The 15,245-nt window shown below is 40.5% G+C and overlaps 1 protein-coding gene across 21 annotated transcripts in view; it reads left to right on the top strand.

Moving 5' to 3' along the window:
- Nucleotides 1-15,245, top strand: part of DOCK9 (dedicator of cytokinesis 9) — a 310,144-nt gene that overhangs the window by 233,290 nt on the left and 61,609 nt on the right. For 12 of the 21 annotated variants that reach the window (XM_077297092.1, XM_077297094.1, XM_077297097.1 and 9 more), the window contains 11 exons: nucleotides 456-602; nucleotides 752-835; nucleotides 1,039-1,150; nucleotides 2,863-3,041; nucleotides 5,220-5,330; nucleotides 5,409-5,532; nucleotides 5,669-5,802; nucleotides 6,932-7,046; nucleotides 7,978-8,044; nucleotides 10,146-10,193; nucleotides 13,017-13,153. In XM_077297092.1, coding sequence (XP_077153207.1) covers nucleotides 456-602; nucleotides 752-835; nucleotides 1,039-1,150; nucleotides 2,863-3,041; nucleotides 5,220-5,330; nucleotides 5,409-5,532; nucleotides 5,669-5,802; nucleotides 6,932-7,046; nucleotides 7,978-8,044; nucleotides 10,146-10,193; nucleotides 13,017-13,153 — 1,258 coding nt within the window. Of the gene's footprint in view, nucleotides 1-455; nucleotides 603-751; nucleotides 836-1,038; nucleotides 1,151-2,862; nucleotides 3,042-5,219; nucleotides 5,331-5,408; nucleotides 5,533-5,668; nucleotides 5,803-6,931; nucleotides 7,047-7,977; nucleotides 8,045-10,145; nucleotides 10,194-13,016; nucleotides 13,154-13,599; nucleotides 13,644-15,245 lie in introns of all 21 variants that reach the window. The other 9 variants (XM_077297104.1, XM_077297100.1, XM_077297103.1 and 6 more) reach the window with 2 other exon arrangements.

Here is a 15,245-nt window from a genome sequence, read left to right on the forward strand (position 1 = left end):
AAAACATGTTTCATCATTTCATAACTTTTACATTGTCTTGTTCCTCTGTTATTCTTTTTGGAAATGTATCAATGCATTTACACTTGGCTGTTACCATTACCCTTGCCAAAAGGTTTTTTTTGGACAATTGAACAATATCATTACAGACTAAATATTGTTTCAGCCAAGCTGAAAGCAGAATGGTAATGTCCAGTTGTCAGTATATTCACATGTTACCAGGAAAAATAACTGAGATTTAACAAAACATGATCTAGGATTGATATTTCTTGGGAAATATGATCATTTACTAAAGCATGCAAGTTAGAAGTTCTGTAACAAATTCAACAAATCTCATCTAAACGGAAAGAACTTGTTTTAAGTTTAACTAAAATTGTTTTGGAGTAGGAAAATGTATTAAAGAAAGGAGCACGAATCCAGTCGGGCTTGTTACTATACTTTATTTTTCGTCTTTCCAGTTACTAAGGAACCAAAGATTTACTGCTTCTTTTCATCATGCGGTAGAAACCCTGGTTAACATGCTTATGCCGCACATCACACACAAGTACAAGGACAATGCCGAGGCTTCCAGAAATGCTAATCACAGCCTTGCATTCTTCATAAAGGTAAGAAGGCTTTGTTCTTTATCCCTAGGTATAAAGTTATCTAAGCTGAGTCATTATATAGTTGTGCTACTGGTAATGCAAAATCATCAGGAACGCCTTACACAGAATATTATGTGTTATGGAAGCTAATTATCTCTTCTGTTTTACAGAGGTGCTTCACATTTATGGACCGGGGATTTGTTTTCAAGCAAATTAACAACTATATGAGTTTCTTTTCACCGGGAGATCCAAAGGTAAGGCTGGTCTCTCCTGTATTTTAGGCATAGGGTACAGTGTCGCCAACTTATTGCTTTGAATGTCTATTGGTTTCCCTCAAGTGTCACAGTTTTATACACTTGATTCTGGAGGAAAGCTGGTATCCGTGTGAGGAGGTTTAGCGCCTCTATATCGGCTTGTTTCCCGCTATCACTGTGGTTCCTTTGTGTGATTTCTGCAGACGCTGTTTGAATTCAAGTTTGAGTTTCTGCGAGTCGTCTGCAATCATGAACACTACATTCCCTTAAACTTGCCAATGCCGTTTGGAAAGGGCAGGATCCAAAGATATCAAGGTATTTATAACTGTACTTCTCTCATAATGTGCCTAACCGAGATTGCAAAAGTGATTCCTCTTCTTGTGGGAGCAGTGAGTTTGCTACTAGCATGGAACATAGATGCCCAGTTATAGGCCTCCACTCATTTTAGTACTGCTTTATAACAGAAGTGGTCAACCTGGGGGCTTCAAGACATGTCCCTTGACTCCATTAAAAGGGTCACAATACATTAAGTCAGGACTAGAGATGAGCGAATTTGCTCTGGTTCCCTCTTATTCGGCAAGCTCTAGCGCTTGTCATATAAGCTGCAGAGGGAACCCAGCTTCCTGGATCACTCCTGCTGATCAGCAGATCGGCGTCGCAGCTGCATGTGTCACGTCTGTGTGGTGATCCTGTTTGTTGGGCTCTCCATGCATGTGCTGTGACTGTCACACATCCGTGACACATGCAGCTGCGGCACAGATCAGCTGGCGCGATCCAGGAAGCCGGGTTTCCTCTGCAGCTTATTTGGCAAGCGCTAGAGTTTGCCGAAAAAGAGGGAACCCAAGCAAATTTGCTCATCTGTAGTCAGGACCAGGTAAAAGTGTCGACCTACAGACGTCCTTTTTTTGATGGGGGGGATTGTTCACTGGGTTTTCATATATTCTATGTAGCTGACAACAGGTTTGAACAAATCATATCTTCCAATATTTGTTCTTGTTTTGCCAAAATACTTATAGAGGAAACATAAAAAGCCTATACATAAAAAAAATTCATACAAAACAACTTTAAAAAGTAAAAAAAAATAGCGCAATACCCCCATATCAAACGAGAAAAAAAAGTTGTTTTTCTGTTCCTTGAATGGACACAATGAGTACAAGAACGTTCATGCCAGGCCATTATCCTGGGGAGGCAATTGTACTTTATAAATTTGTTAGGAACCCCAGATGAGCATCCCATTGTTGTCCCATTCTTCGTCCATTGTCTGTTGGGAAGAAATCCATGAAATGCTTTATTTTCCACTGCAGTACATTTAGGAAAAAGCAAATCTGATTTTACAATTTTATTAGAAGTACTATTGTCATCCAGATCAGCATCTAGTGTTGGTCCATTATTCTTCATTTTTTGTAGTTACCAATTGAAATTCTATGCCCTAGTCCATCTCCATACCCTTTTTCCCCACTTTTTTTCCCATTTATAAGTAATTGTGGTATCTGTTCTATCTCTTACATCCAACATTAAACATCTCTGTGTTGACTCATAGCGACAAATGAAATATTGAGAATCATGTTAGCAGGTAGAGTTTATTTTATACGATTTTTTTATTTTCAATTTTGTTTATTTTCATCAATTAGCGTTTCTTTCGCCAACAATGGAGTCATTAGACCCTTCTGTAGGTAGGTGCAGGATTTGCAGTGTGTGGCAGTTTTTGCAGTTCTCTAGCTTCAGTATTTTAGTTTGATGTTACATTATTTTATTTCTTTATCTGTAGCAATAAAAAAAAAAAAAAAGGACCGGAATCAAATCACTTGCCAGTCTTGTCATCCATTGTAACGGGGTAGCTAACAGATGATGAACTGTTTATCTTGTTATATGTGACGGTGTTCCCAGTGCTACTAATGAGTGTCACTAGTTTGCTCGGCTCATATCATTAAACTGCTGGTTTGTTACCAAGGTATTTACACTGTGAAATTCATGAACATAATGGAATTACTTATTAGCTTTTAATTAATCCCGGATTCCTCCTACAGATCTGCAGCTTGACTACACATTGACAGACGAGTTCTGCAAGAACCATTTCTTGGTGGGCCTCCTCCTTAGGGAGGTGGGAAACGCACTGCAAGAGTTCCGAGAAATCCGGCAAATTGCCATAAGTGTGCTGAAGAGCCTGATGATCAAGCACTCTTTTGATGATCGATATTCTACCAGAGTATGTGAAATCTGAGCAATATGACATTTACCAATATAAGGGACCCAGCTTATGGATTACTAATGCTTTGTACTGTACATGATAGAAAAATTAATGAAGTACAGTGCACTTATAGAAAATAAATAAATAAAAACACCTTCTACCTTCTTACAATACTTATGATTAAAGGCTTAATGTATAATGAATCAACAGTCTACCAGAGATGAAAGATAGTGAACATCCATAATATTCATTAATGATCTACTATTTGGCCATCACTGAGCGAAAGTGAATATATTGTCAGAAAATTGCCTATTTAAATCATGTTTTTTTCAGTGATATCTAAATTTTTTATTTGTTTTTAATAATCTTTATTAAGAAAAAAATTAGAAATCTTGCAATTTTCACACTGGCCATTGGGTCTATTTTAGTTTATGATTTCCAATCATTTTAGGAAGTGTTTAGAGCAGTTTCCTTATCAGAGGCAGGGTTACAATGACAGGCAATACCTCGATATACAGCTGATATCATAGGAGTTACCATACACAATAGGTGATGTCACTCCTGACCCTACTACCCCTACCAACACTTGTCACCGAAGGTGTGGCTTCATCGGACACGCATCCCAGGGACGATGCATTCACAAGAGCAGAGAATCTGAGGACTTCCTGAAAAATAAAGCAGACTAGCTGGAAGGTCAGATAAGCAAGAGAATACGAGGTGACCAAACGCAAGGGTTTCTGGGAGCATCAATCCCATGGCTAGGCTTCAACTGAAGCAGGGGACCAAATTAAGAATCTCAGCCCTGCCGGAGAGCCAAGAGTGCCACAACCTGCAGGAGCCGGCAGGGAATACTAGCCGTCAGAAAAGGAAATGCCAAGGAAATGGACTGGGTCTGCCTCTAGATTGCTGAGGGATGAGAACACCACAAGCCCAAGAGGACCAAAGAAAGTGGCACATTTAACTGTTCTGGGCAGGCTTGATCTTGTGGTTCTGTGAGTTCTGTAGCCATCTTCTGCTCCATTCAACATGCCACACTCTCTGGTCATGTGGGCAGGGGTCCAAACACCAAGGGTAATCCATACCATGTACCTAGTTACTGAGTATGTCAAAGTACAATTGTCCTGCCATCCAGACTAGAGAGGATGCAGACTGACCACCAAATGCTATGATAGTGGGGTGAGACGGAGTAGCCCAGCCTAAATAAGAAAGGAGAGAGAGGTCAGTACAGGAAAAAACATATGCAAAAACAGGCATAAAACTGGCAGTCCTGAGTCTGCCTCCTATGTTAAACCATGCTAAACTGAATAGTTGGGTGTCAGCAGGCCAGGTGTAGCCGGTAGGGGAGGAGACAACTTTTTTCTTAAGATGTATTCTCAATGTCAACCTCCAAGTGGCAGCAGATTCCCATGGTTTCCTGTATTCCCCCAATGAAATGTCCAAGACAGTCCATTTTCTGAAGATGCATTCCTTTTGAGCTGGGTTTACATTGGCATATTTCTTCCCATAATGTGTGCCACTATCTGTGTTTGTTAGAACAATTTGCTCCACTTACAGTCTGCATATTGATTGCATATTGTCGGCAGCACATCCTCTGTTTACAGCCCAATGGTAACTCATACGTTTTATGAAATATATGTTGGTCCTTCTATGTATATGGTGTAACCAAGTGTTCACTTGGTAAATCTAGACCTCATGTAATGGCATTTGCTATAAATGACAGCAAAATGTCAGTACTGTTATTAGCCTTCACATTCTAAGAAATATTCTTTGCGCATTTCGCTTTTTCTCAGTAATAATATAAGGATTAGGGGTTGATGGATCGGATCCTATTTTGAGTTTTGTGTACATTTTTATGGGTGGATCTTTCAGAATGTGCAGATGGCTGAGTAAACACTTTTCCACATTGCAGAATTTTAACAAGTGCGGAGTGTTTTACAATCCTCCCACACATAGTTCTTCGCAAAAAATAGAATTGTTTAGATTCAGAGCTTTTTTGGCGAGAGGACCCCTTGTAGCCATGTGGTTAGGTTTACATTTTTCAGCCTAAAGATTGTAAAGGGATGTCTTACGTGAATTATTTTCAGCCTGGAATCCAGGAGCAATGCAGTAATTAAAGGACACATGCAGAAGTACATTACTTGTTGGCAAGAACTTTTAGAAAGCTGTTCTGTAGCATGCATCTCGTTTCCATTTCAGAGCCAGCAGGCGAGGATAGCCACGCTCTACCTGCCGCTGTTTGGGCTCCTCATTGAAAATGTGCAGCGGATTAATGTGAAAGAAACCTCCCCCTTCCCCGTACCCCAGAGTGTAAGTGCTAAATCCAGTCCAGATTTTCCTGTAACCATTTATATCATGAGATGTCACGTGTATTTTTCTTCCTTAAAGAATGCAAAAGATGAATTGTTACTTAATGCAGCCACTGGAAATCCACTGGTTACGCCACAGAAGCCAGGCAACACATTGGATAATAACCTCCATAAGGATCTTTTCGGTGTTATCTCTGGCACAGGTGAGTGAACATAGCCCGTTTGTGGTAGCGTTTCGCCGGCATCCCCTTCCTCAACCAGACTAATTCTATACTCAATCAAATTAGCATGTTTTTTTAGATTATTTACCGCTTAATTAACTTTTTAATTCCTTTGTAGCTTCTCCGCATACCTCATCCACTCCCAATATAAATAGTGTGAGGAATGCAGACTCCAGGGGGTCTCTCATAAGCACAGACTCGGGGAACAGTCTTCCTGAGAGGAATAGTGACAAGAGCAGTTCTTTAGACAAGGTATGTCTATTACAATTAATTTTTTTTTCTTCAAAATATTAGCCTGATGATTCCCATGCGGCCACACCTTTTTATGATTACTACTGTTTTTTTATGCTATGTACGTCATTTTCTATGTAGTCATGCTATACATAATGAGTATGGCCATGTTCACATCTACGTCTGGTGCTCACGTTGCAGATCCTGGCAAATTTGGTTGTAAACGTAGCTCAGCACACAGTTTTTTTTTTCAGTCAAACTGTGGAGTACCCAGCAGATGCCATGATACGTTAGTGCAGTACCTGTGACACTCTTGGTGTCCATCATATGACAGATCCTGTACTGCATCATGGTCTCTGTTATGAATGAAAACCACAAGGCACATGTGAACAGAGTCTAAGATATCTGCTGTTTATCGGCTAAGGTCGCTTGGTGAGCTTGTCATACTCTTGTGTAATATGTAGAGAGTGTAGTAAATGGTTAAAGCATTTCCTCCTCGCCTTTACCATGCATTCACGGTGCAGAAGGACAGACTGTTTCGGAGGCACTCTGCACACGCCCTGCGCTCTTGTGGACACGAAGAAGACTACACACAGGCTGCTAAGAGAAACCGATACACTATGGATTTCTCTCTGCTGACCGTGCCTGTGCTGTCAGAGACTGTATTGCATGCGACTGTTTCTCCCCAGAATCCAGAAGAAGTATTTTATACTTTGGTTCTAGTATCTGATTACATGGCATGTGATAAGTATCGTATCCATCCTGATGAGTGATGATATTATAGCATATTCTTCTGATGCGGAGTGATTGGCTTGCTCATTTGTAGTGATTGCAGTGTTATACTAACTTTCCTTACCCTTACTGATTTTCATCACTTTGATCTTAGAATATAAATGCTTTCATTTAGTGTTCTCATTATCCACTGTATGGCCTTGTAAAACCTGTGGAATAATGGGATTTAATGATGACCATTGCGTATCTATGAAATCCGCTACTGCTCTGAATAGTACCTTAATGCTTTCCGCTATGTGTGATTGTTTGCAGTGCCGCTCCTTTGTGGAGAGGTGTGCCATCTAGATAGCGTCTTGATCTGGGCTCAGTCAGTCCAGTGTAATAATGATGATAATTACTACCTGTTTTACATTCTTAGAATCAGCATGGAGGCTCTTTAGGAAACACAATAGTTCGCTGTGACAAGCTGGAACAAGCCGAAATCAAAAGTTTACTCATGTGCTTCCTTCACATTTTGAAAAGCATGTCAGATGGTACGTAATACTTGGGGACATAGATCTATCTGAGGTGGTTGAATGTCATTACATCATAGGTTGTGTTACTTTACGGCACTTAATTTTAATCGTTTTTACATTCATTAGTGGCGTTTAAGGACTAAATGGAGAATTGTGTCTGATCTTGGTTTAGGTTATGTGCACACGTTGCGGATTGGTGTGCGGATTTTTCCACGCTGTTTTTGCAAAATCCTCAAGTAAACAGCACTGCGGATTACCCGCGGATTTACCGCTTTTTTTGTGCGGATTCCACGTGCGGTTTTACACCTGCGGATTCCTATTGAGGAGCAGGTGTAAACCGCCGCGGAATCCGCACAAAGAATTGACATGCTGCGGAAAAAACACTGCTGTGTTTCCGCGTGTTTTTTCTGCAGCATGTGCAGTGCTGATTTTGTTTTCCATACGTTTACATGGTACTGTACAACGCATGGCAAACAGCTGCAGATCCGCAGCGTCAAATCCGCAACGTGTGCACATAGCCTAAGGCCCCTTGTTCCCCTCCTCAGACACTTTCAATCATGAATAGTCATGCCACTTTTTCCAGGAGAGATGGGTGACCTGAGCCCTGGCAGGTTCAGTTTTTACAAGGATGTTTACATTCCTGAGGAGGGGAAAGCCTTGTGAAGCTTCGCATGATTTAGGATTCTGAGACTACAATTGTCCATTTTTGAAAATACCTTATATGGCTTTCATTGCGAACATAATCTGTAAAGTGTACCACCAAAAGGGTGTGTACAGGCTGTGCAGAATACCTATCATCTGTAATTTAACTCTCCTGCTTAATTAAATGCTGCTCCCAAATAATGTAATCTCTTGTAAAAAGCATATATTCATGTCCAGTGCATGTCCAGCATGGCAGCCCGGTAGTAGTTAATATATATAATAAGCTTTCATTCATTTTGTTCTTCAGACGCACTGTTTACGTATTGGAACAAAGCCACATCAACAGAACTGATGGACTTTTTCACCATCTCAGAGTATGTACTTTTATTTCATCGTCCCCTACAGTGGCTTGCAAAAGTATTCACCCCATGTTGGCATTTTTGGTGTTTTTGCTACCTCGCAACCTGGAATTTCACTTTTTTCTTTGAGGCTTTGCATCAGTTCATGTAAAGAACATGCCTACTACTGTAAACATTTGGATTTCTTTTCATTGTGAACCAAACACCTAGGAAAAATAACTGAAAACTTCAGTGTGCATAACTATGCACCCCAATCCCTAAAGTCAGTATTTTGTAAAGCCTCCTTTTGCGGCAATTACAGCTGCAAGTCACTCTGGATAAGTCTCTATGAGCTTTCCACATTTTGCCACTTGGATTTTTGCCCATTCATCAAGGCAAAACAGCTGCAAGTCTTTCAAGTTAGAGAGTTTCTTCTGGTGAACAGCAATCTTCAAGTCTGACCACAGAACAACACCACTCCAAAACATTTATATGTTTCCCATGAAACTACTCAAGTGTTGCTTTAGCAGAATGCTTTGTGTCATTGTCTTGTTGGAAGGTGATCCTCCGTCCCAGTCTCAAATCACTAACAGACTGAAATAAGTTTTGCACAAGAATATCCCTGCATTTCGCACCCTCAATCTTCCCCTCGACTCAAACCATTTTCACTGTCCCTGCTGCCGAAAAACATCCACACATCATGATGCTGCCACCAACATGTTTCACTGTGGGGATGGTGTTCTTGTGGTGTTGAGCTGTGTTGGTTTGGCGCCAGTTTACCTTCGTGGCCAAAAAAAATAAATTTTGGTTTCATCTGACCACAGCATCTTCCTCTATACATTTGAGGAGCTGATCACATGGCTTTTGGCAAACTCAATTTTTGTGTGTAATTAAATACTTTGTTCTGCCCACTCTTCCATGAGGGTCACCTCTATGGACTGTACGGCTTATTGTGGTCATATGGACAGATATTCTAGTATCTGCTTGGGAACTTTGCAGCTCCTTCAGGGTTTCCTTTGACCTCTTTGCTGCCCTCCTTGCCCGGGCTGAGAGTTTTGGTGGGCGGCCCTTTCTTGGCACTTTTGTTGTGGTACCATCTTTTTTCCATTTGATGTTAATGGCTTTCTTGGTGCATCGGGGGATCATCAGCGATTGGGATTTGTTTTATAACCCAACCGTGACTTGTACTTCTCAACAACTTTGCCCCTGACTTTTTTGGAGATCTCCTTGGTCTTCATGGTATTGTTTGGATAAAAGGGTATTCCCATCTCCAAGATCCTATCACAATATATAAGCAGATACCTCCAATTAGAAATGTAGTATAATTTTTTTTTTTTTTTACACACACTATGTCTCTTTCCTCATGTGCAGGCATTGCAGCCCCTTAGGTATCCATGGTTACAACCACTGGTATAGTGACAGTTAGCTACTTGCTAGTGGTCATAACCATTGATACCCAAGATCCTGCAATGCCTGCACATGAGGAAAGAAACGTAGTGAATCAGAAAAAATAGATTTTAAATTGAAGTTATTTGCTAATATTATTATTAAGGCTACTTTCACACTAGCGTCATGCACTGCACGTCGCTATGCGTCGTTTTGCAGAAAAAACGCATCCTGCAAAAGTGCTTGCAGGATGCGTTTTTTCTCCATAGACTTGCATTAGCGACGCAATGCCACACGTCGCAACCGTCGTGCGACGGTTGCGTCGTGTTGCGTCGGACCGTCGGCACAAAAAAAGTTACATGTAACGTTTTTTTGTGCGTTGTGTGCAGCAATTCCGAGTTTTAGTTATTTGATCCCATAAATGTAATTTATGCCTACATTTCTCTCACTTCACTAACTTAGACTATTTAGTGCTGATGCATCACACACAAATTGGATTCCAAGCATAATTAAACACAGGTTGTAATGTAGCAAAATAGGTAAAAAGCCAAGGGGTGGATACTTTCACAAGCCACTATACAAGTTATAACCTCTTTATTGTCCGTTATTGCAGTTCTAGAAATTAAAATAATAGATTCAATTTAGTTTTTCTTTCACAAATGGCTAATTTACAAATCCCTTTCTTTCTGTTTGCTATTATAACATTGTCATATTTCACTGATCTTTTGTGTGATCTGTCTCGCCTCTGCAGAGTATGCCTTCATCAGTTCCAGTATATGGGGAAGCGATACATTGCCAGGTATAGTGTTACATTGAGCTGTGTGAACATCATGACACCTCTGTATGTAACTGCTTCCACACTGGATTTTGTTTGTATTTCTGTTTGAAAGTAACTAAACTTTTTTATTATTATTATTTATCATCCAGGCATTGCAAAGTTATGAAATGCTTCATTACCTTATTTTACTTTCTTGTCTCCCAAATATGCTGCAGTGCTGCGTCCATGCCAAGTTCATGCTCTTTTAGATGCTCTTTACGATTGCTGCTCATCAAAGATCTGTATACTATGTTCAAGCATTCGGGAAAGTGGACGGACCTTGTGTGAGCCTGTCTGCTCCTAACCCCTGGACTCAGGAGAATTCCCATACCCAGACTGAATGTAGTGTACTGCTTATTCTCATTATTGAGCAGCAGTTGAAAGGCGCTTCTAAAGGAGCATGAACTTGGCACTAAAACAGCCCTGCAGTATATGCAGTTAATGAAATTGAATGAACATGTAGCAGGTTGTACAATGAGGGTATTTTTTTTTTTTAGTTCATATTATTAGATTCATGGAAAATAATTTATAAGCACAGTATGAGATTGGTGGATTGATTATTGTTCATTTCATGATAATTGAATGAATATTTCTCATATGATCAGTTTGTCCATCAGATAAAACTATTTAAACAGCAGGCATTGTGTTAAAGTAAAAATATCGAAGACTTGCCTTCCTTGACATCTGTTGGCCCCCATTGGCCTATGTTTGCTTGTCTCGCAGTGATGACATGCTATGCATTCATGTAAGCTGGCCTCAGTGGTCTAATGTAAGTTATGTTGTCACTGGAAAATTTCACAAGTTTTTTTTTTACATTTTCTACTACTAGGATAATTTTGTAAAATCCTGGACCAACTCCTTTAGGGCACACAAACCAAACCTGTCACTAACTGTATATTTAATGCCAAGAACAGGATTGGATCCCATCCTTCAAGCTCAAGAAAACTTTTCCCAAAGTTTACTTTTGAGTTTTTTGGGGGTTTTTTTAATATAAAACTTAAAGATTTTGCAGTTTTTTAACCTGGTGCTAGATCCGAAACTTGATTGCTACAACTTTGAAAACTTCCATCCTGATCTCACAGTGCGGTGTTTGATCCCATCCTTGGCACTAAATATACTACTACTGGATGTAGCACAGACACAGCCTTGCCTTATATTCTGTAATCACTATAGCACGCTTTATGTACATGACCTATTTCTTAATTTATTTTGACGATAATAATTAAGTGTGTTGAAGAAATTAATGAACCTGGGATTAATTCATGTTTTACTTAAACCTAACAGTACTGTACATCTGTGTTTTACTACTCAGATTTTCTTAGGAGGGTTCATTTTATAATTTTGTAGTATGGCACAAGCTGGTTATAGAGTTAAAGAAGTTGTCAGCTACTAGGACAACCCCTTCTTGATCTGATTGATGGCCCCGATAAAATAAAAAACCTATACTCGCCTCCCGTGCTGGCGCCGTTCCAGCAGTCAGGACTCGCGGTCCTGGGGCTATCGTGTGGTTGTTGTGACATGTGACCCTGGCGCCCAGTCAGCGCTGGCATCACTGTCCCCGCCTCCTGTCAAATTGAACATGAAGTAGAAGTGAGAGAGCGGCTGCAGCCCGGATTTCCTCTTTATGTTCGATTTGTCCGAAGGCGAGGAGAGTGACACCGGCACTAATTGGGCGCCGGACACCACGTGTCACAACACCCGCACGAGAGCCCCTGGACCGCGAGTCCTGACTGCTGGAACGGCGCCGGCATGGGAGGTGAGGTTAGGTTTTTTACTTTATTGGGCTCAAACATTTAGATCAAGAAGGTCTTGTCCAAGTAGTTGACAACCCTTTTAATGATTCTTGTACAATTTAGTGATTGATTCTTAAATTCTATATTATATTGTAAAGTGGCATGCCTAAATGGATATTTCTCAGTGTATGGATAATGTATCTCATGGATAATGTGAAATGAATGTGTCTTGGCATTAGCCAATATTGATGCTAAAAAAAGAATGCTTAAATTATAAAAAAAAGTTGTAAATTCTACGTAAGTGTTTGAGTTGCTACAAATAATCTTTACGTCTATGACCAGCTTCAGTAAGGGCCATGTTTATTATGTTCCCACAACCTTATACTCTTGGGATTAACGTCATACTTCACATTGTGTACACTGACACCGACGTAAGCATGATCCATGGTGCCGAGTGCATGTTCCGGGTATCTCACATGATAACATGAATAATAAGGTGTCTCCGATGTCTGCGTGTCCTGCCTTGGCCCTCACTTCAGCACTGATGGTGGTGGTACACTTTAGGGAGCAGCCTCGGCTGATTGCTAACACGCCTCACTCTTTCTGTTTTCCTCACTTGATTGCTGGCAAGTATAACAAAGTATATGGCTCTTCTCCCTTCCTGCCTGGGTAAGACAATCACCAATCACCTTGCCTTGCTGCTTTTTACTCTCCCGCATGCCTTTTATGTATGGCATTTTCCGATTTAACCCTTTGGAACATTTCATTGGATAGCTAATTGCATCAACACATTATCGCCATATTGGACCATAGTTTGGTTTAGGTGTCTCCTAGTTAATTATCTAGTTGTAAATAGCGAGTAATATTCATGGCCAATACCCAGATTTGACATTTAGCGCTTTGTTTGTAGCATGTTGCTTTTGGTTAATATGATTTTTTTTTTTTTTTTTTGCTTTAGACCCAATTTTTTATTTAAGGTTGTGTGTTTCTCTGCTTTACTAACTGCCCCCACTTCTCTGCAGTGGGGACACATCTAACTGGTGCTTCTATCCCATTTCCACTCATCTTACAGGAACCAGGAGGGGTTGGGACCCATAGTTCATGACCGAAAGTCTCAGACATTACCTGTTTCCCGTAACAGGACAGGGATGATGCATGCCAGATTGCAGCAGCTCAGCAGCCTGGATAACTCTCTCACTTTTAACCACAGTAAGTTCTGTGATGATCTTCGCTATCGGCCGCCTCTTCTTGTACCACCACAGCACTGGCCTCTCTGCACCACACTTGGACTCTAGAAGATTTTTCAATCTGGGCTCAATTTCATGTTTTTCCTTCCCTGAACAGGATTGCTCATGGACACCAGATGATAATGTGTGGGGCACGATTCTGCTAGTATTGTGCAGCCACAGAGATGACATGACAATTCATGGTTTGTAGATCTATGGAGAGGGTTTCAGAATATGAATCCTCTCTGGTTGTCCTCTGACCAGTAACCTGGCCGTGTGCCTGCATGGTCCTGGCAGAGCATGCCCCGCACACATTAACCTCCTGGTGCCAGCTAAGAAGTAAAGCCGATGATAGCTGAGACTATAATGTCCACAGTTATATGTATGAAAAAGCATTCAATAATGAATTGACTTTTTCTGTGTTTTCAGTGTGAGAAAGATATCAAGTATACTTGGAATAGCTGTAGAAAATGGTAAGATTCAATCAGGTTGACTTTGGCCTAGAAGTCTGCACTACGTTCAGCCAAAGTTGTTATAATTCTCCTGCTTTGCTTCCTTCTTATTTTAGGCCTACTGAATGTTGTCTAGTACATAACCCCCGGCACAGCGTAACATTAATGTGTATGGAAACACCTAATTGCTTAGTAGCAACTGGTTTTATTGTCATCTGGCTTCTTACTAACAACAGTGTTATATCTGGAATGAGCAAAAAGGGGAATTTGTCCCTAGGATTTTGCTGCCCAGCTGAGAGCAGCATGATGTAGGGGTAGAGATTCTGATTCCAGCGATGTATATGAAAATACAGCAAACTGTTCTCTGAATGCTGAGCTCTCTGTCTCTACATTATGCTGCTCTCAGATTAGGGGTTAAAAGCGTTGTGACCGATTCCCTTTAATACCATAAAACGTCCCAAGATCTTTCAGCCCTAAGCAGTCTGCTGAACATAAGACCAAACCTAACATCTATTTGTTTGATATGTAATTGCAGAGTGCACTAGATCAGATAATTTGGTGTTTAATAAAGAAGAAATACCACAATTCTCGTTCTAGACCCGTAGTTCTCTCCATATCCAGTGTGAGGAGTATAATTGTAGGACATCAGGAGGACGTACCTTTCCAATAGCTCTAGTATTTTTCTTTCTGAATTAGTCTCAGGCATAGTGCAGTTCTTGTAAACCCTACTGGCCTATTCTGTGCTGATGTAACATCTACTGGTACTTCACTCACTATTAAAACAAGAGATTCTTATAAATATGTGGAAGCCAAACTTTTTGCTCATATTTCACTATTTTTATATATTCTCCATAATTGAAGCAACCTCTATAATAACTTAGACATGCCAACCATTTACTATAGTAATGTCCTATTTGGTGTGATCACGGGCACATCATATTGCCCTTTATTCTGGATGGACCCTCTACTATGACAGGTTAGCTCATTAGGATTATATGAGAGTAGGATCGGAAGCAATACCAGAAGCCAATGGAGACTGGCCTTGGAGGAATACAAAGCAAAGGATTTTAGGCAGCTAAACAGGTCTTATGAAGACAGAAAAGAGGGTCGGCCCTCTTTTTTGTCTTCATAAGACCTGTTTAGCTGACTGAAATGCTTTGAACAGAAGCAGATTTAGTTGTCTTCAGCCCTTTAAACCAACGAATGAAAACCAATGCTTGAAGCTATACAGCTGTTCTCCCATCCTATACTGTAATTACACTGCGTTACTCTGTATCTTATGTTATTCTGATGTAGTACCAGCCTGGAAACCTGCATCTTATAGGCAATGCTCCCTGGGAAAAAGTATGTTACGTGTAACAGAAAGGCCTACTAGATATGTGCATGGGGAGATGGACTCTAAAATCTCTCTGTATAGCGTGCATTGAGAATATTTGGGACTCGTGTCACTATTAAGCATGGCTTTGGCACGCTATCATTAGTTACCTTTATGTATTTTCAAATGACCATAGGTAAAATCTATATTATATTGTTATAATCTATCTATATAGTTCGAGGTATGGGCCTTTTATTTAGGGATAACTTTGTATGGTCTTTACTAAGGGTGCGATGCTTGCATGATTC

The sequence above is a fragment of the Ranitomeya variabilis genome, chromosome 3 (assembly GCF_051348905.1).
Source record: "Ranitomeya variabilis isolate aRanVar5 chromosome 3, aRanVar5.hap1, whole genome shotgun sequence".
NCBI lineage: Eukaryota > Metazoa > Chordata > Amphibia > Anura > Dendrobatidae > Ranitomeya > Ranitomeya variabilis.